The 19,167-nt window shown below is 51.1% G+C and overlaps 10 protein-coding genes across 10 annotated transcripts; 4 read left to right on the top strand and 6 right to left on the bottom strand.

The window, feature by feature from the left end:
* Positions 1-88: 88 nt before the first annotated feature.
* SNOG_11994 (hypothetical protein) lies at positions 89-241 on the bottom strand (the record flags this gene model as incomplete). The annotated part of the gene is made up of 1 exon (XM_001802173.1): positions 89-241. The coding sequence occupies one exon, from the start codon at positions 239-241 to the stop codon at positions 89-91; it is 153 nt and encodes a 50-aa protein (XP_001802225.1).
* A 449-nt stretch (positions 242-690) lies between these two features.
* Positions 691-2,631, bottom strand: SNOG_11993 (hypothetical protein; the record flags this gene model as incomplete). Its single annotated transcript, XM_001802172.1, has 1 exon — positions 691-2,631. One exon carries the CDS (start codon positions 2,629-2,631, stop codon positions 691-693), a length of 1,941 nt encoding a protein of 646 aa, XP_001802224.1.
* A 448-nt stretch (positions 2,632-3,079) lies between these two features.
* Positions 3,080-3,733, bottom strand: SNOG_11992 (hypothetical protein; the record flags this gene model as incomplete). The annotated part of the gene is made up of 3 exons (XM_001802171.1): positions 3,080-3,166; positions 3,217-3,462; positions 3,515-3,733. The coding sequence occupies 3 exons, from the start codon at positions 3,731-3,733 to the stop codon at positions 3,080-3,082; spliced, it is 552 nt and encodes a 183-aa protein (XP_001802223.1).
* A 623-nt stretch (positions 3,734-4,356) lies between these two features.
* Positions 4,357-5,431, top strand: SNOG_11991 (hypothetical protein; the record flags this gene model as incomplete). Its single annotated transcript, XM_001802170.1, has 3 exons — positions 4,357-4,694; positions 4,748-5,207; positions 5,261-5,431. 3 exons carry the CDS (start codon positions 4,357-4,359, stop codon positions 5,429-5,431), a joined length of 969 nt encoding a protein of 322 aa, XP_001802222.1.
* Positions 5,432-6,811: 1,380 nt separating this feature from the next.
* Positions 6,812-7,722, bottom strand: SNOG_11990 (hypothetical protein; the record flags this gene model as incomplete). The annotated part of the gene is made up of 3 exons (XM_001802169.1): positions 6,812-7,077; positions 7,131-7,607; positions 7,662-7,722. The coding sequence occupies 3 exons, from the start codon at positions 7,720-7,722 to the stop codon at positions 6,812-6,814; spliced, it is 804 nt and encodes a 267-aa protein (XP_001802221.1).
* Positions 7,723-9,506: 1,784 nt separating this feature from the next.
* On the top strand, positions 9,507-9,758 carry SNOG_11989 (hypothetical protein; the record flags this gene model as incomplete). The annotated part of the gene is made up of 2 exons (XM_001802168.1): positions 9,507-9,562; positions 9,650-9,758. The coding sequence occupies 2 exons, from the start codon at positions 9,507-9,509 to the stop codon at positions 9,756-9,758; spliced, it is 165 nt and encodes a 54-aa protein (XP_001802220.1).
* Positions 9,759-10,850: 1,092 nt separating this feature from the next.
* SNOG_11988 (hypothetical protein) lies at positions 10,851-10,985 on the top strand (the record flags this gene model as incomplete). Its single annotated transcript, XM_001802167.1, has 2 exons — positions 10,851-10,892; positions 10,923-10,985. The coding sequence occupies 2 exons, from the start codon at positions 10,851-10,853 to the stop codon at positions 10,983-10,985; spliced, it is 105 nt and encodes a 34-aa protein (XP_001802219.1).
* A 1,036-nt stretch (positions 10,986-12,021) lies between these two features.
* Positions 12,022-14,998, bottom strand: SNOG_11987 (hypothetical protein; the record flags this gene model as incomplete). Its single annotated transcript, XM_001802166.1, has 4 exons — positions 12,022-12,756; positions 12,892-13,078; positions 13,262-14,911; positions 14,982-14,998. 4 exons carry the CDS (start codon positions 14,996-14,998, stop codon positions 12,022-12,024), a joined length of 2,589 nt encoding a protein of 862 aa, XP_001802218.1.
* A 692-nt stretch (positions 14,999-15,690) lies between these two features.
* SNOG_11986 (hypothetical protein) lies at positions 15,691-16,246 on the top strand (the record flags this gene model as incomplete). The annotated part of the gene is made up of 3 exons (XM_001802165.1): positions 15,691-15,704; positions 15,725-15,851; positions 15,956-16,246. The coding sequence occupies 3 exons, from the start codon at positions 15,691-15,693 to the stop codon at positions 16,244-16,246; spliced, it is 432 nt and encodes a 143-aa protein (XP_001802217.1).
* A 1,876-nt stretch (positions 16,247-18,122) lies between these two features.
* SNOG_11985 (hypothetical protein) lies at positions 18,123-18,356 on the bottom strand (the record flags this gene model as incomplete). Its single annotated transcript, XM_001802164.1, has 2 exons — positions 18,123-18,168; positions 18,220-18,356. The coding sequence occupies 2 exons, from the start codon at positions 18,354-18,356 to the stop codon at positions 18,123-18,125; spliced, it is 183 nt and encodes a 60-aa protein (XP_001802216.1).
* Positions 18,357-19,167: the final 811 nt, after the last annotated feature.

Below are 19,167 nucleotides of genomic sequence, written 5' to 3'. Positions count from 1 at the left end.
TCGTTTGCGCCGGGGCCCTAGGCGTGCTGGGAGAGCGTTATTGGGTACGTCGCTAAGCTAGCGGCATGCTTATCACGCCTTGTCCTATCTAAGCGTTCTGGGCGCTGGCACTATACTCCAGATGTGAAAGAGTGGTCAGCTCTGTGACTTCGAGGATAACGTTTTGGAGGAACGATGTGGGGGTCTTTGCGCTCGTGTGGTTGTTGGCGTCGAGGTGAAAGGGCAGTGTGGCGTGCGCCATTGTGCTAGGGATGTGCTGAGGAAGCGAACGCGTGATGCGCCTCGACCGGGTTTTTCCTTCTGCATGGTTGAGAAGTGTACGGAACGCTGCTAACGCGGCTCAAATGCGTCGGAAGTATCCGCTTAAATCGACGCACTTCGATCTCCGTAGACTCCGATAGTGGTAGATGACAGATGCGCTAGCATGCGGCTTCGCACTAACAGCATTCCTCGCAGTTTTCGGTGCTTCCAGACATGGGGATTGCCGCTGCTCGGATGTTGAAGGAAGCTTGCCTTGGTGTATGTGAGGTAGTTCGTAGTAAGGACAAATAGCAGTGGAAGCTAGAGAACACGAAGGACTCGAGAGCGATTTATCGTCGGGTGAAGGAGGTATCTAGCTTGGACGCATCGTGTCTGTGGTCTTTGGAATTGCGAATGGAGACCGCACTAGCTGGTTGCGGCCAAGCTTGCCTATGTCAGAGAGATTTGTATGATCTTCTCTTGCCAGTTCTCCGTAACTCCTTCTCCGTCCATCAAGCCATGCACATACACATCTCCAACTAGTGTTGCATTCTGGCCAGAATCAGCGCTGTTGCTTCTTATACAGAACGGCGTACTGCCACCCAGCATGAGAATAATCGCATCTCCAGGGCATATATATGCTGGACCTATGCCCATATGGCCAGCTTTCGTCACGAAGAAGGTTTGTAGAGCGGTCGCCATCATGAAAGATTCGTTGATCATCCTGATCTTTGTGCGGTCCAAGGCACGCTCCGAAATCCCAGTCTCGTCATGCATGTTCTTGCTCCCTGGCGAAATGTACTGGGCCCAATACCACCAGTCCTCTGATACACCTGCGATATCGGAATATTCTAGCCGCCGGAAATTAGTTCGAACTACACTGGCATTTTGGCCCTGATTCTCCGTTTTTTCTGGACCCATTATGCAGTCGTTGAGTAGGGTTCTCCAGAATGCCTCTTGGTAGGATTGTTGGCCTGCCCCCATGTATCGATCGTCCTCGTGTACATTGATCATAGAGCGCCATTCTTTGATCACTTCCACAATATGGGGCCAAGAGACGGGTTCTTGAGACATGGCTGCTCCCACGGATGCAACTGTGTCGATTTCTTCGAATGCGTCCACTATTAAAGTGTCGCCAGTTTGCTCGACCTTTGCCATCGTCGGACCCGCCGCGCGGCAAAGATGCTTTTGACTGATTCTGTCGAATTGTTTGATCTTCCAGTCGTTAGAATTACTGGCCTGTTTGATCCACGACGGTAGGCCAGGAGTATCACTCGAGTAGCCCATCAACCCATTTAGGTTTCTAGTGCCTTGAAGCCGTGCAACGGTTGTCTCCATGATGATATCTCGAAAACTTAGGCGGTAGTTAGGGAGCAGTGGCTTTTCGCCGTACCAGTCTGTCACAAGCCCTATCATCCCGTACAGCTGGTCGCGAGGATCTTTTGCCTTTCTTCCTTGAGCCATGGACATTATCTGCAACAATGATAGCGGTACTCTCTCTGCCCGAAGAGCCCGTAGATATCCAATCTCACTCTGGACGCCACTGAACCTAGACAAGCTGGGCAACGTCTCTCTAAGGTAGGAGTCGACGAATACATGGCAGCAAAATTGATCGTGGATGAGACGGTTCGTTACAGCGCGTGCAGACACCTTCCAAGGAGCTGCGATGGACCCGTAGATCATGGTTGCTTCGTTTGCGAGCACCACTTCCTGCAGGACCCAGATTCTCGTCCACCAAGGCACACCGCTGATCATGTCGAGAGCTTGCATGGCCTGGACCCAATTTTGTTGGACCTGCACCTCGCCGCCATCTACTGTGAAGAATGGCATCTCGTGCATGTGCAAATTGACAGCGCTTAGGTAGAGATACACAAATGCCCCGATGCTGCTTCTTTCGTCGTCGCTCTCCTCTCTGGTGTCGTTGTTCTGGAAGTATTCATCCACAATTGTCATGTCCATCTCATCGCCTGCAAAATGGTACATTCTTGGTTTGGTCTCCGGAGCTCGGCGATAGCCACCGTATCCGAGCCATATCAGAACCTCTTCAGCAGAAGTGTAAATGTCTTTCATGAGCTGTACCTGCTCACATCGTTCGTCGAGGTCCGCTTGGTTGATGCTTAGAGCGTCGATCCAGATAGTTACCATTGATTCTTCCTCACGAATACGCTGAAGAGCTTCATACAGGTTTTGCGTCACTGTCACAGGCTGGTTGTTGACGTTGACGGGTTTTGCGTGCTGGACTTCGCCCCACACGTATGATAGTGCTTTGTAGCAAGGCTGGTCCAAGAGTGATACATCCGATAGGTGGCATTCGATATCGTCTCTCCAGTTGCCAGGTAAGAGTTTGAGGACGCGGATTACCTTGCGCGAGGAGTCTAGTTGTGAGTACATGTCTTTCGGTCAGTGGGATGAGGAGAAAAGGGAAGGAAGTTCGTCCGTACTTGATCATGTGCTGCTGAAGGCCGGACTCGCTTGCGGTGCCTTGGGTAGTTCAGCCTCACGAGGCTCCTAAGATTTGATTGGCGGTCATCGCAGTAGATACTTTTTGGCCTCTGAACACAGCCACGGAAAGCGCAACGTCAAAGTTTGCCTCAGCATTTAAAACAACTTCATAAGTAATCAGCTGGTGAATAAAAGGATGAGAATCTGGCGAGCGGCGGCAAGATGAGAATACTAGTGTCTGTAAGAGTGAAATGTCAGCTTGAAAGCTGCACATGGCGTGATGCATTTGGATCATGGTTTCCATTGGGTCATTATCTCATTACATTATATCTTTCAGGCATTGATCTTGCCATATTTTGTACGCAGATGGTCATCCGCATCGGTCGTTTAGTGGCCTCTACTGCTGGTGAGCAGCATGGCCTCCCTGAACACCGAGATCGTGGGCGAGCTTGCTACCCGATTTGAACGTGCCGTCAGGGTTGCGCTATCGAATTGTTAGCCAGTGGCTTTCACCTCCTCCACGCTCGTACTTACACCATCGTCAGCCGTGGTCTGATGCTCATGAGCTGCATGTCCCCCCTGAGCCCCAAGCTCCTTGGCCAGATCAGAGCCCTTGGTGAAGGTACCGTCGGGATTGCGGCCAGCCTGGGTATCGCTGCCATGGGAGACTCCGCCGTGAGAAGCATGTCCACCTTGCGCACCGAGTTCGCTTGCAACGCTAGAGCCCTTCGTGAAGGTACCGTCTGCGTTGCGACCGGCATGGCTGTCACCGCCGTTAGACTGATGGTCTGTTAGCGAATCGCACTTGAACGAGTTTGGAGTTGCTACGTACACCTCCGCCGTGAGAAGCATGTCCGCCTTGAGCACCAAGTTCACTCGCTACACTCGAGCCCTTGGTGAAGGTGCCATCTGCATTGCGACCGGCATGGTCATTGCTGGCCGAGTCACTGGTGTGAGCGCCACCGTGAGAAGCATGGCCACCCTTGGCAGCGATCTCGCGGAGCTCATCCTTGGGCAGGTTGGCGAAGTTGGAAGGGTTGGAAGAAGCCATTTTGTTGAAGAAGGATTATGTGAGTAAGCAAGTTAGCGGGAGTGAGAGCAGCAAGAAGAAGTGAATTGCAGTAGAAAGAAGAAGACAGGCAATCATTTCGAAAGCTGATCTTCTTATATATACAGCCCTTCCACCTTTACCTTGTGTTTGCTCTGCTAGGCAACACCACGTCAGAAAACGGGGGCAAGCTGCGGGCAAGCGACCCTAACGGCAGTCCCGTGCCAATCGATCGCAGCATCGCGTCTGATTTGCTCTCGTACATGGCACCAGCGGTTCTCATTTCATGTCAACCTGTTCGCATCCTTGCAAAGGAGGAGATGTAGGATCCAGCTTGCACTGACGTAATGGGTCCGAGCGTCCACGCGCCCACGCGCCCACGCTGTCACGTGGTGCGACACGTCTGCGCAGCCAATCGAGGAACGCCGGAGAGATTCGACCAGTCGGCCCGTCGTCGCGACCTAAGACGCGACTGAACGCCTGGGGCTGGAAATGTAATATATCGTCCTCCCGCAACCCTAATCGCTTTTGCACGACATCATCGACGTACTCTATTGCCATTGGGGTCTTTCCTTCTCATTTCATCTGACATCCATCCAAAATTTCAATTCCAGCTTCAAGAAGAAATGAGTCTCAAGCGAAAGGCTGGCGAGGCGGCAACTGACGCGTCCAAGAAGCCAAAAGCGAATGGCAGCATCACAGCCTTCTTTGGTGCACCCAAACCAGCTGCAAATTCAAAGGCAGCGGCAGCAGCCAAGTTTGACCGCGAGGCGTGGGTCGCAAAGCTCACTGAAGAGCAGAAGGATCTCCTGAAATTGGAGCTCGAGACACTCCATGAGAGCTGGTTACCACATCTCAAAGATGTGCTACTTACACCCCAATTCCTCAATCTGAAGAGGTTCTTGAAGCAGGAGCTGAAGAGTGGAAAGACCATATATCCGCCTATGAAGGACGTATACTCTTGGTATGTCTCCGTGACTTTACCAATATAATGGACAAGAACTCATGGTCGAACAGGTCACGACATACGCCTCTCGACACTGTCAAAGTCGTCATCACGGGCCAAGACCCTTACCACAACCCGAATCAAGCCCATGGCCTATGCTTCTCCATCCGCCCACCTACACCCGCCCCACCGTCTCTCCAGAATATCTACAAAGCGCTCAAAATCGACTACCCAGACTACAAGCCACCGCCAAACAAGAGCGGCCTGCTTACCCCATGGGCAGAACGCGGTGTCTTGCTCCTGAACACCTGTCTGACAGTTCGTCGGAACGAAGCAAACTCACATTCCGGCAAAGGCTGGGAGCTGCTGACACAAAAGGTTATTGATACCGTGGTCAAAGTGCGCACGAATGGCGTTGCTTTCTTGGCCTGGGGCACGCCTGCGCAGAACAGGACCAAGGGCATTCCGGTGGACAAGCATCTCATTTTGAAGAGTGTGCATCCTAGCCCGCTAAGCGCGTCGAGGGGTTTCGTAAGTCGTCCGAATGGATTTGCTAGGGGGACTCAAGTACTGACTGAACGTAGTTTGACTGTCATCACTTCACCAAGTGCAACCAGTGGCTCGAGCAGCGCTACGGCAAGGGTGGCGGCATCGATTGGGACCTCAACGTAGACCCAGAAAAGGTTACAGAGGAAGCTGCAGGAGAAGCTACAGAGGCAGCGGCAAAAGAAGTTACTGGAGGAGCTGCAACTTGATGAATCACTCGTCGCAGCGATCATACTCATTTGTTAAAGCTGACATGCTGGGGTACGTGCTGATGGCCCAGCGTTACAGCACCTTGGCCACACTTCCATACTTTTTGAGACGTCAAGTTCATATTCATTTATAGATTCTTCAGGTGCATCAACTAGATGGCTTCTTCTCAATTCCCTCTACGTTCTTAATGGCGCTTTCAGAACCATGATATGCGGTCTAGGCCGCTAGAGTCTAATCTTGAATAGTGTCAAGGTGAAACAGTCTACGAATACCATCAGGATTGAGCCATCCTTTCTTCGTCGTTCATCTCAGCTCCGCAATCTTCCGTTTCCATAAGAGTTGTTACCTGTGTCAACTGATCATGTAAGCAAAAAGAGCGAACGTGGTGACCAAGCGAAACAAATAGAAAAAGTGTGCTCTCAATCAATGGTCACTCCCAGAGGTCTTCGAGTACGGGTCTTTTGCTCGAAACTAAAACTAGCCAGAATCGAACGAGGCACTCCACACCGAGACGCGCACAATTGAACTCTCTACCATGCGGTCTCGAATGGATGAGGAGATCGAGAGTGACACGATATATATTGGCGAGGAGGCGTGGAAGGAGTATCCTATCTGCCTCTCTTCAGTGATCTCAGCCTTGGAGACGGGATGCAGTCTGGAGAGCGCCTGTTGAGCAGGAATTGGGAATCAATGTCACGGGAGTGTTCGCATAACCAGCTCATGGTCCGATATGTACACTTTACATATACATTGGCATACCCGGTCAACACACTGCCATGGTCTTCTTTCTCAAACTGGTCCTTTCCCTTATCTACCTCATCGACTCCTAACTGTCTGTTCATTAACATACGAGCGATCGATTTGTTCTTATGCCATGTCTTGAGCTCCCGTAACTAGCAACCTGGCGGTGCTTCACATTGTTTTCGATTGTTATACAGACCTTGAAACAGTTGGACGGGCCTTCAAAGCATTTGTTTAAGAAACTGTGGTTCAAGCAGGTACTGCTTTTGGTCCACTTTCATCATGTAAATCTTTATATGACGTCTTAGTGGTGATGTATATTTGTTGTTGGGCAGTGCTAGTACCGGAGCCGTGGAGCTGGGATGCATTGTAATGGGACAAGCTTGTGGACAGCTGCCTTGGACTTTCAGCAAATACTTCAGCATCTGACCGATAATTCGTCCAGTCTGTTCACAATTCTTATTCTGGGTAGCTCAATACTGGAATATGCACTTCACGACCAAAGCATGTCAAGAAAGTGTTTCTTTCAAAACTTATCATTCCATCTTATCGACTCAGCAAAACGCCTATAATGCTTTGATATTCAACCCATAGCTCAATTCACCATGATCGTGCAAATTATCTTAACAAGCAACCCTTTACATGCAGGCAGCACCGTCAATGCCAATGACCTTGCCGTTGACCCAGTCACCATCCTTGGAAGCAAGGAAGCAGACAACGCGGGCAATGTCCACTGGCTGGCCAACACGGTTGTGAGGTGACCATGTGCAGGCGAACTCGTCGACCTGGTCGTCGCTGAGCTTGTCGCCTCCGGGAATGTACTCGCGGCATACGGCATGGTACATGTCAGTCTTGATGCCACCGGGTGCCACACAGTTGACGGTGACCTTCTTCTCTCCAGCATCTGAGGTCATATTAGTATGTCATTGGGAATAACAACTGTTTGATGCAACATACCGATAGCCATGCACCTGGTGAAAGTCTCAATTGCACCCTTTGATCCGGAGTAGATAGCGTGCTTTGGCACACCCTTTGCCTGACCAGTGATGGATCCCATGAGGATGATCCTGCCACCAACTTCCATCCTCTTGTATGCCTCCTTGGCAACGAAGAACTGGCCACGAGTGTTGATGTTGAAGACGCGGTCGAACTCCTCAGGCTCGACATCGGCAAAGTGACCGAAGGAAACGACACCGGAGTTGGAACAGCAGATGTCGAGCTTGCCGAAGTGTGCGACGACGTCGTCCATCAACTTGGCGGTCTCCTCGACGTTGCCAACGTTGGCCTTGAATGCGGCGGCATCGGAGCCATTGCCCAATGCCTTGATCTCCTTCACGACGGCCTCGGCACCCTCGACGGCATTGGCATAGTTGACGGCGACCTTAGCGCCTCGCTTGGCGAGCTCAATGGCCATCGCCTTTCCAATACCACGCCCTGTAGGTGGTTAGAGTCGAGCCCCTGGGTGTTTACTTTTCTGGAGATGCATACCTGAGCCAGTGACAACAGCAACCTTGCCCTCCAAGCTCCATGTTTGCTCGATAGCAGCCATTGTGTGTGTGTGTTTTGAGTGAAATGTGTGAAGGTATTGGTGATTATTCTGCAGAAGCCTCTAAGGTCTTATTGTTGATGAGATGAAAGTGTTGATGATGATACTAATGCAGAGGTGCAGGCTCCCACATATATAGCCCTTCACCATCCGGCACTCCAGCGGACTCAAAGCTCATGAAGGAGTACCCTTACTCTCAAACTGCCGCCAGTGCTCAACATCCATAGATTTCCCCCAACTAATTGCCTCCGGTTCGGGTCCATACCATCTCCTCCGACAGTCGTGAGGTCTTAGAGCTGAAACATCACACCTGAGCCGCATACTTTCGGTAGTCTGAGCCCCGTAGAGGACCCACCGAGTGCTCTGTCGCGACAGAGGAGATGTCCGGGGGGAGGGGCCGATGCCCGATACACTCAGGGGCTGTTTCTGATTGGATGGTTTGCGGCCAAAATAGGCTCAGGCGAACAACACCAAAGTTTCGCTCGTGAGGCATACATTTGTTTCACGAGAGTATTCGTCTTTTTTTATCGACTGCAAACAAACTAATCGTTTCTAGGTGTCGAAACTTTGCGATTTGTGGAGAACATGAGTGCAGGCGCGGGTTCGGCTGTAAACCGTGAGTGTCTGGTACTATCGCTGCAGGTGGTGAAAGCCAATGCTGCAGTCCAATGTTATGTCGGGAAAGCATCATGCATCCCGCAATGTCGAATCTGTGCCTGAAGAATCCCATCGTGTCGCGGTGAGAACGACCGCTCTTCCGACTGCAACGTCTGCGATGACCGTCATGTGACTAGTATAATAATGCGGCGTGTCGAGGTGTCATCCGGACTGTGTTTCCCTTACTCCCCCTCGCGTGTTACACGATACGTCAACGTGTCGCATCACTATGGCTCCCCATCCCTAGCCTTGGTGTCCCGTCTAATGTCTCTGCACTGAATTTTGTGGGGCTCGGCAGCGGCCGGGTAATGGTTTGTTTTGAGTTCGGGCGAAGTTGTTGTCGCAATCGATGATTGTTTCCTTCGGCTCCCCGCGCTCCAAGGCCTGTGCGTTATCCCAACCTCACCTCATCCTCATACTCCTTCATGAAGCAGAGAGTTGGATTGATGAGTCAGATCATAAGTGACTAAATGGATATTCTTTTCGAGCAATAAGGATTCTACTAAGCAAGCAACACTTAGTCTCATGTGCTCCATATTTTCATGATGAAGCTGTTGCGATTTCGAGTTGAAGCCAACATTCTAGCTACCATGCATCGCGATGCGTTTGGTATGTAGTCAGCTTGTATCGTTGAGCAAACTCTGTATATATTTAAGCGCGGTCGAGAGCCCGCGTCCTGCCCGTCAGCTCGATGCTCTTTCTCCGACTACACTGCAATTCATCAGTATTACGACTGTGACCCGGACTGCCGTGTCGTGAGTTGGCGGCTGCCACAAGGTTATCTCATTAGCCTTTTCGAGTAGTTATAGTGTCGCAGCCGCGACGATGACATGGTATGATGGGTTGGCAAGCCGCGGGAACTGCATGGCTTGGTGGAGGTGTGCCGGTGCTGTGGTGAAATTTGCCGCAAGTCTAGACATGCGCAATTCCTTGAAACCTGCGAATCGTTGATCTGCATAGTACCAATATCCAATCAAATCAGTTCTAACAGGCTTCTTACGGTCGGTGAAGGGTGTCGTTTACCAGTGAGGACTGCGATGGACGAGATGCGGCATGAATACAAAAGCACATCACTCTTGGCTCTATGCACATGATTGAGTAGATTCAGCCAGCCTTAAGGTGATCGCATCATGTGTCAAACGGCAATGATCAGCGTGATGACGAAACGGCCCTTCCTGCAGGGCGAGTAAGTAGTGACCACTGAAGGATGATTACGATCGAATGGGACTCCGCCATAACCGCAATAAGCATGCACATCAACTGATAGCCCCAGTCGGAATCAAGCCCAGGAATCCATCAGAAAGGCTCAGGCTCCTATGTGGGGAATTGAGTTACCCCTGAAGCGCATCGCTTTCCCCTCAGTGCATTCTCCGTCTCCGTAGAAGACAAGTGAGAAATGTGTTCGAGGACGCAAGGACACAATGAGCAGGACTCATCAGCGCCTTGCCAGCACATTAATCACCGAACATTGATCCATTGAGCCTTGCATATGGAAGCTGCAAAGGTCGTGATTACCGGGTGATTTTTTCGGTTGTGAACATCCTGACAGCTGATCATTCTCTTTTGAAGAGCCTTGCACTGATTTAGTGCCTTCGGGAGTCAAGCCGGCCATGATCCATGTCAGTCTTCACTTGAAGCATATTGGAGCTACCCGGCTGGCCAAACCGGACATTGCTCAAGCTTTGTGACATAGTCAGGATCAGCCACTGGTCTATCCGGGCTTCGCTTCGGCTAGTCATACCCGTTGACTGTCCGACGAAAGTCAAGCTCAATTTCAACGAACGCTTTCTGGCACGCATGATCTACAATTTGCAGGCGTCCAGAAAATAAGAATAGAGTGCGAATGCCCTTTCCAGCGATGCTATTACTAGTTTGAGACAAAAGATAAGCTGTAGACGGTGGAAAACAGTCACCGACTCACCGTTGTCGGTGTCTACGTCCTGAGGCGACTGCGGAAGTAGATGCGGTCCTTAGAGAAACGCTCGCATCGTTCTTCTGATGGCCCATATTTTCTCAAGCCATATATAGTGCGGGCACCCGTAGGCTTAGCTCTCCTCGTGTTCGTATCAGATTGAGCAGTAGCCTCCATGCATCGAGATCCAGAGCGTTCGAGTGCCACTGATACCATGGCGTTGAGGCTTGATCTTATATCAAACGATGTTAGTATTGCCATGAAGATAGCCCATTCGCTTCCCCTTCCCTCACAGCTGTTTGTCTGGATCACTGAAGACTTGGCCTATGGAACGCGTAAGCTTTACAATCAGAAGGCTGAACTCTAGCCGCCTATCTCGGCACTTCAATTCTCATGTGATACGAAACGGAGGTGCATCGTATCACTGCAGTTCCCACAACGACGACTGAGAAGAAAGTGCGAATAGCCTTGGAAACGACTTTTTCTGATGGAAGCTTCGAGACACAATCACTTCCAGTTAGTCCAAGTGGTGTATTTAAACGTACCATTCGGCTGACTCACAATGACGATCTTCGGCTGCCGCATAGTCTGTCGGGGATCAACGGTACGTTTCGAAACCTAAAGTGTAGTGCAGAGCTCGTATGGTGTGACCAAGGCTATGCGTGCCGGTCGGGAAGGAGGAGATGCGAATGTATGATAAGACTATGAGGTACGTGCATTGAAATCATGGTCTTCTTCTGAAGAAGGATCTCTTAATTCTCCAGCGAAGACTTTTGATCGATGTAGCTACTGCACTGCAAGTGCTAAGGATAATCAACATCTTCACATACACCTTCCCTTCGACTTCCAAGCTCTTTTCTTCATGTGTTCATGCTTACGAGTTCTTTCTACATACACAGCTTTATGATGGGTAGCCTGTCTAATAACCTACACCATTGGACCGCCCCCGCTATATGTTGCCGCCCTTGCACAGGGCCCGATACCGCAACCACATAGGCTACTCTGATGACCCCGCAATCAGCCTCCAGGCGTAGAAGAAACCAATCAGCAACATCACTACGACACATGCCCATCTCATCCGAAACACAAGCGTGGAAGAAAGATGTGTCTTCGGACGTAATTACTGAACAGGCATGACAGAGGCACGCTTGAAGAGTGGAGAGATAGCATATGTGCTCATCACCTAAGAAAACCAAGCAAGCCATAACCTCAGTGTTGCTGACAGCCGGCTGAACTCCGCATGGAAGACTTGACTATGGGAGAAGTATGAGAAATTATGCCACCTTGGTTGAAGGTCGGTCGGCCATCAAGTTTCATTGGAACACGGAGTGGAAGGACATCACCCACCCCGCTTGTGACCAAGTCCGTTCATCACTTATCATCAACACTATCATCGTCTCATTGAGGTACGTACTGAAAGCTCATTCATTCTGCTAAAGCTTTTTGGTCATCATGTCTATGTACTATACATTACGCGACTGCAGTGCAGTCGACATCCGCAAGTGCCAAGCACACCATCAGGACAAGTTTCGCCACCCGACGCCGTGTGAAATACCAACACCGAAGACCCTTCCGTTCCCTCGCTCATGCAGCGTCGATGTTCATGACGACGATATTCTATGAAAGATATGGACATGAAACCCAGGCAGTGGACAACCAAAGTCCTTACATCGAAAGACACTGTAATCCACTTCACAAAATGAAGACAAAAAAGAAAGTAATGAGGGAAGTGCTCAGCCGCGTGCTAACCTCTCGAGCTTATTACGGATACCATCCGAGAATCGGGTCGCGACACCCTCGTCAAGGACATCGACGCAGTGAGACAGTACTGCAAAGCTGTTGTCTATCGTCACTATCGTTCCATCGCGCTTGGTCAGGGTTGGGATACCCTCTTTGCGGGACACGTATCGGAGGATCATCGGGTGGTCCGAGGTCAGCTGGTCTATCGCAAGGGTAGCGTTGGGTGGTTGAAAATGTCCTTGTTGACGTGGACTTGTAGACTCATTACGCACCAGCGAGTCGGTCCACATAACGAGTGCAGCGCGATATACAGCGCCAGCCCACCATGGCGGACGAATGCCTCGAGGCATTTCTCGGACCAAGCGGAGGATTTGTCCAGCGTGCACGATGGCCTCCTGAACGTCGGAGAGGCACTTGTTGTGCATCCACATTATCTGCTGGAAGTTGCTGTCGAAGCCTTCTCGTCGCGCAAGTCGTTCAATCTCCGGGAAGTTTGTCACAGCGTTCATGCTGATGAGGTGGAACATAACAAGATTCGCCTGCATCATGGGGCATATCGGGTTGCACTTCATGTACCGCCTCGCTAAGTCGAACCACCGTCCGAGCAGCGCCTGCACCTCTTCGAGTCGCACCCGAGTCGATGCCGCAGTCAGCGCCCTGTTACGCGACCTTGAAGCCACACTGTCAGAGAAACAGCTGAGCAGCTGGCAGTACTGGCACACCAAGGTCTGCAACGGATGCAATAAGAGACGTAGGTGCATGGGAGTGAGATGAATCTCCTGCAAGTCCTGGATGACGATTTCATCATCCAGGAAATACCTGAAAATTTCCCTTAGGCTAAGAGGTCTTGCACCTGATCCTACCGAGGAGTGACCGTTCGAGAACGCATGGACCTGGTTGAACGTTTCTGACCACTCGGCCGCTGTCCGCGCCTGCCAGAGTATATCCGCATCTGGCATAGGAGCACCAAACTCCGTTACCGAGAAAAGGGGATTAGTATCGTGGAACAAAGACAAGTCTTGGTCGACCATGACCCAAGAGTAGATGAGGCTACACTGTGTTAGTGACGGCCACGTGACGTCGGGCAAAGTTTTCACCACTTACCGACTACGGCTTTCTCGCTGTATCCAGTCTTGCCACAACATGTCTGTCGTCGTATTGCCGTTCATATGCGGCACCGGAACCACTGGCCGTGTTTCCAAGATACCGGAATGTCGAAGCATTGCAAAATACATTCCCCGCTGGCCCATGGCTATGTCCATTTGCCACTTGTCGCCGCTCCATCCCGCCTGCACAGTAAACAGGAGAGCTGCCCGCAGTACGATGGGATCACTAGCCATGATGATGTTCTTCTCGATGAGGTCGAAAAGCGAGATGCGACAAGCTTCGGTGAGGCCACCAGTCAACCAGCGCGCTTCGACAGATGGAATGTTCATGGCACCCTGAGCTATCATCATCAGAATCAACAAACTCGATGCTTTGTCGTTATAGTTTTTCATGAGCTCGTTTGCATCCAGCACACCACGTGCTGAAGTTGGGTAGTAGCGTTCGAAAGAGTTTGCATATGACTGCAGGAAGAACTCCAGAACACGACCGGGCGGCAGAAGGATAAAATTCGTGCCGGAAGCGATTGATCCTGGCGATTCTCCACTACTAGCAGAGCTACTGCCATCTTTGTGGATGTCCAGTGCCTTGTGCAGGAAGCTCTGGGTGATCGCAAGAAGCTTATCTCGTGCAGCTTCGCCAAGCTTCGATACTGCTACTTGGCCGCCCTGCTGGAAGTCTGACTCGTCCCATGATGGAGTCCAGTTGCTCCAGCCCTCATGATTCCGGAGGCTCAACTCTAGGCGCTCCAAGTTGAGCTTTGCAGTGCGCGGACAAGAGCTGGAGGGTATTGATGGCGTACAGCGGAAGACTGTCCAGCCATCTTGGGCTGCAACAATAGCACCAAGGTCAGGGATGCCGGCATCAGCAATCGATGAATGCCTGTTGGATGGGTAGAACATGGCTGCGGAGCTTCCTATCTGCAGGTCGGAGAAAGACTCGTCCATCTGTGGGGTCTGAAGTGGTGTCTGCACAGGCCCAAAAGGTTGCGTTGGGGACATTTCAGGCATCATGCCAAGAATTGCGTCTGATGGTGGTCCTATGCTCATATCCATGTTCATGGACATCATCAGCTGAGGGTCGATTCGCATCGGGTCAAACTCGTTGCCCATCGCCATCGTGGTCCAAGGATCCATCATGAATTGTGGATTGGGTTCGTTCTCGGGGTGATCTTGTACAGTTTGAACAAAATCGTCGTAGCCAGACATAGGTGTCGAAGCAACGAATCCGTTCATACCATTGGCCGATACTTGTGCTGAGTGGTGAGGCACAGGTTGCTCGAAGAATGTCGGAGTGTTCGGGAGCGGTATCTGAAGAGGTCTCTCTTCGGGGTTCGGGTTCGAGATTGGCTGCACTGGCTGCGATACGGATTGATTTCTCGAGTGTGTAACGGAAGACGACTGAGATCTGTCTGGACCACCTGGGACATGCGGAGGAAGTTGCGTCGCTTGATGAGGTTGAGCGTCATGGGCTGGTGAATTTGCAGCCGAAGGACCCGATTGACTCGAATGCTCGCTTCCAGGACCACCTGCGGTTGGACTGGCAGCTCTTTGCATGCCCTTGGACGCGCGGCGAGTGGGACGCAGTGTGCATGTCAGATTCCTTTGCGCGCATCGAGTGCATGGGAACTTCTTGTCACACTTTGTCTTTGTCTTTGCGCAGTTGCTGCATGCGATGGGTGTTCGGCCAGCCGACTTCGGTATCATGCCTTGGATTTGCACGCCCTCTTCGTTGTTCTGGTTGCGGCCGTGTACGGTGTAGTGGCGTTGCAAGAGGTCGCTACAAGCATGTCAGCTTGCACGATTACGAAAGAGACCGAAGAGAGGGGAGATGAAATGGCCTTGCTTACCGTCGAGCGAAGCTCATGTGGCAGGTATAACATTTGAAAGGCTTAATGTTGGTATCTTTTCGGACCAAAATATTAGCAAACGAACGCGTACGCCAGACACGACTTGATGAAGTCGCTGTAAACCAAGAGTGGTGAGGACGTGGGGATCACTTACGAGTCAAGATGTGCCTCTCTAGATGCTCGTCTCTCGTGAAGGAGGACCCGCAATATGTGCAGAACACCATTGTGGATTAAAGATGGAAGAAAAGATGAGAAGCAAACCCGATTGTGGGGGGTTACGAGAGGAAGATGACGACCGCAATCAAATCGGTCAGCTTCAATGAGCTGGCAATAACCCTTTAGCGCGTACCGAGCTTTCCGTTCATAAAGATGGGAAAGGGTCGCTGGAGGAGGAAGGAACAACGATTGAGAAAGCGTTGAAATGGCGCAGCGACACAGCTGGATTACTCGATTGGAGTGGGCGGAGACAATATCAGTTCTTAAGTGGTTCGAAATAACGTTCTGCTTTCTGTTGATCTCACGAGCGGTCGAGCTAAGGCGGCCAGCAATACCGGTATGGGGCTAACGGAGAAAACAGTCAACGTCAGGTCGAGTCTAAGACGTAGTCTGCCGGGAATGTCAGAAACACGACTGAAGTTGTCTGTGGTGGCGTCAGATCGAGGTGCTGCTGGGAAGTGAACAAAACAGGAGTTGGCACAGTAGCACAGCGATGCCGACAGGCCAGTCAGTACACCTGAGTGTAGCAACAAGAAGGCGACAGAAGAGGGAAAGGAAGACGAGGAGCATGTATGGTTCAGCGTTGGTGAAGATTTCTCAACACGACCACGAGAACCAGTGGGTATCTGGAGTATCCAGGTGGATTCGACGGACGTGCGTTTCCCAACTGGGAGCGTTGATTATGCATCTTAGCAGCGATGTATTCATCAATTGCGAGGAACCCAGCTGCATCAGAGCCACGAGCTAGTGCATCGCAGTTACATGCAGCGCACCAGGCGTCCGGGCGGGTCGGGCTCAAGCCAGTTAGCCTCACAGCTTCTTTGGGCGACAAGGGGACGCTGCACAGCGTTGATGATAAGACTCAGGAAGGACAGGGATGCATCTTGAGATCTGCACCGCAGGCTGGTAGGTGGTGGAGGAGGGTTCGTGCTGAACCGGGGTTACAAGCGCAGCCCGCGCAGCCCGCATCAGCCACCAAGACCGCGAACCGAACCCTCATGCGCGTCGGCGCGCCCCTGGTAAAAGACAGCGAAGCCGTACACCCGTAATGTATTTAACAATACGATAACTTTACTGCTATACTTTTGGCGCTTGTCTTTTTGGACCGCTTAGGTACTTACGTAGACTACGCAAGCTCTTCCATCTCCTCGCTCATTCGCCACTCCCACGCCGTTACCATTCCAACGTTATTGCGGTGGAAACGACTCGGATCTCACGCCTAGCGCTCTTGTAGGCAGTGATGAACATGTATGGGCCCGGGCGAATCTCAGCATCTCGCGGCTGAGTCGTGGATACAGCTGCCAAGAAGTGATACTGGCGAGGCATCTCTGCATGTTTCAGAGCGTAATTGTCTCTGCTACTCCTTGATGTACCATCGGATCGGACGGCTCTCGTAGACGAAGCTTCTCTTCCGTACCGCTGTCTTGAACCGTCGTTATTGCTAATGGTGTATGGGTCTCTCGCAAGGTTCGCGCCAACGCAGTAATCGTCTCATGAGGTAACCTCAAGAAAACTTAGGCACTTAAGTACCTCCAGCGCGATTATGTCTACGATTTCCATCGTTATCATGTCCCATACCATAGTGAGCCATCTTCTCAGTTGTGTTTCGAACGGTGTGCGGACTGCGTCATTCGCGCGATGTTGCGCCATCTATAATTATCGCAGGCTAAGATCAGCGCAGGTCAATATTAAGCCTTTTAGCGCCATGCCCCCTGTCTGTGAGCACGTGATTCTGTCATACACCACGTGATAGAGATGCCGACCTGCTTATCGTCCATTACCGCTTCATCAGCAACCATGGTTGTACTGCCAGTAGCATATGCACATGCCACCAGTGCTATAGTTTGCATTCGCTGTTGCACACATGGTGACACTCATGATTAGGTGGTCGGCTGCAATGCGAGATTAAGTCAACGGTATCGACTTCGATACCATTCATCGACCACCAAAGAGCAGTCGGCGACGCCCTGTCCCAGCCGCCACATGCTTATCATCGAACTTCTAAACCACCTCGGTAGCTACCATGCTAGCTGAACAGAAGGAAATGCCTCCTATGATGAGATGGTATTCAAGACTTTACCGTCGCGGGCACCACTGGGGGCTAAGGCCTTGGGAAATGCGCTATTCAGTCTACGTGTAATCTGCACTTCCGTTTTCCGAAAGCTCTCATGATGTAAACGAAAATGGGGTCCACAACTGCTTTAGCAGCTCAGCTGCAGCTGATACGTCGGGGGTAACTTTGAGGCTGCCTGAGACCTGTGGCAGACGAAGGATCGTCGTCGCTCCACAGCAGAGCGCCATTTCTTGGATTTGGAAGCCTAAGTGTTGTGAGCTGTGGACGAAGGATCGAATCTGGGAACCCCACGTTCGCGGAGCGCCGATCACTACGGAGCCTGGGTACTGACTCGCTCAACAGGGTTCATCGCCTGTGCGCCGCACAACGCCGGCTTTTTCAACGCTAGAACAGAATCCCATGTGGAAAGTTCGTCGCCGAGTGGTACCCATAGGTGGGCAATAGAGGCTCGAGTTGCGGTAAGTATCGTTGCAAGCAAAATTTCGGCTTTGGGAACACGCCGTTGCCTTGACATGCAGTGTGGCCTAGTTTCATCCGCCCCCACATTTCCGCCAGCCGGTTGAACTCGCGAACCGCATTTAACCCCGCAAAGCTGGAAACACGGTGGTCTTTTATTGGACTATCGTTTCATGTTCCTGAAACGCAAAAAGACTGGATCCGCTGCTTCACAATCGCGTAGGAATAGAAACAGGAGAGTCATGACCACAGGAGTCTTGAAAGACCGCTTTGAATCCTCAATACTCATTATATGGTGCAACATTCAGGCTCATTGCGATATTCTTACGCGCGGGCCGGGAAGCGAACAACCAGATGAAAGCCAATCAAGGATACGAAAGCCTCCCCTGAGTACATTAGTGTCGACAGCGCAAGGCGAGCGGAGTCTGCAGTTTCGATGTTCTGGAGATGCACATATCAACCTACGACCTGCATTGTTACGAATGGATGTACTCTGCATCTTTCGAGTCTCGCGAACGGAGTTCTTGGAGTCCTGCGCGCTTGTCAGAAGCGAAAGCCACCTCCATGATCAACTCTTGCGTCTGTGATGGCGTGGAACTAAAAATGCTATAGCCTTGGTGGTTGTCCATTGTGAGCCGGACTAACGCTACAGGGAAGCTTAATTATCGCTACAAGCACCAACGTGAACCATTGTTAGACTGAACTGTCTATGATGGGTAGCATTTGCCCGTAAGGACATACGTTTTTAAAGACAGAGCCGTTTTCGAAGATATTCACGGATTGACTTCGTGGACCCGGGCGTCTTATCAAAACTCATCTGAGCATGTAATATCCAACTTCAGAGGACTGAATGTGACCGTTGCGGTCAAAGTCGCCTAATGTGGTAAACAGTCATGTTCCGACACGAGCCGCAGGCCCTTACATAGCTGATAACCCAATTGGAAGGCCAATCCCGGCGGTCGCCGGTGATCAGCATGGCAGTCTTAGGCATCGATCCACAAATGCGGTCAAGGTGTCTGATCTTCCTTCGTATCCTCGCTAAACATTATTATATACTCCGAGCTGTGTAATCGTCCAGGCCGAATCTTCCGCCATGCAGGGTTACTCACAGCAAGGGTGGAGAGTTATTGCTCACTGCCGAGCGATCCCGCCGCAGGAGCACTGCAGTCACTGAGACTTGCACAGAGACAGCATGGCAATTACATTTCGTTTATTACCCAGCTCCGATTCAACTTCCTCGCCTAGTTTTGTGTTGTGTTACATGTTAGCTCTGCCACCGATGCTTTACAGTGTCGCGATAAGAGATGGAAAAGAGAGCCATTCAACAAAGTCCTACCTAAAATCTTAACTACGTCAAAAATGTCCATTATAGATACTTCTTCTGCTGATCATGCAGGGTAGCTGTACTTAAGTATTGGTGGCGTTGATGGCGTAAAGAGA

This window comes from Parastagonospora nodorum (genome assembly GCF_000146915.1).
Source record: "Parastagonospora nodorum SN15 chromosome Unknown scaffold_21, whole genome shotgun sequence".
Lineage (NCBI taxonomy): Eukaryota > Fungi > Ascomycota > Dothideomycetes > Pleosporales > Phaeosphaeriaceae > Parastagonospora > Parastagonospora nodorum.
The sequence above is the reverse complement of the archived record's forward strand: the minus strand, read 5'-3'. Positions and strand labels throughout refer to the sequence as shown.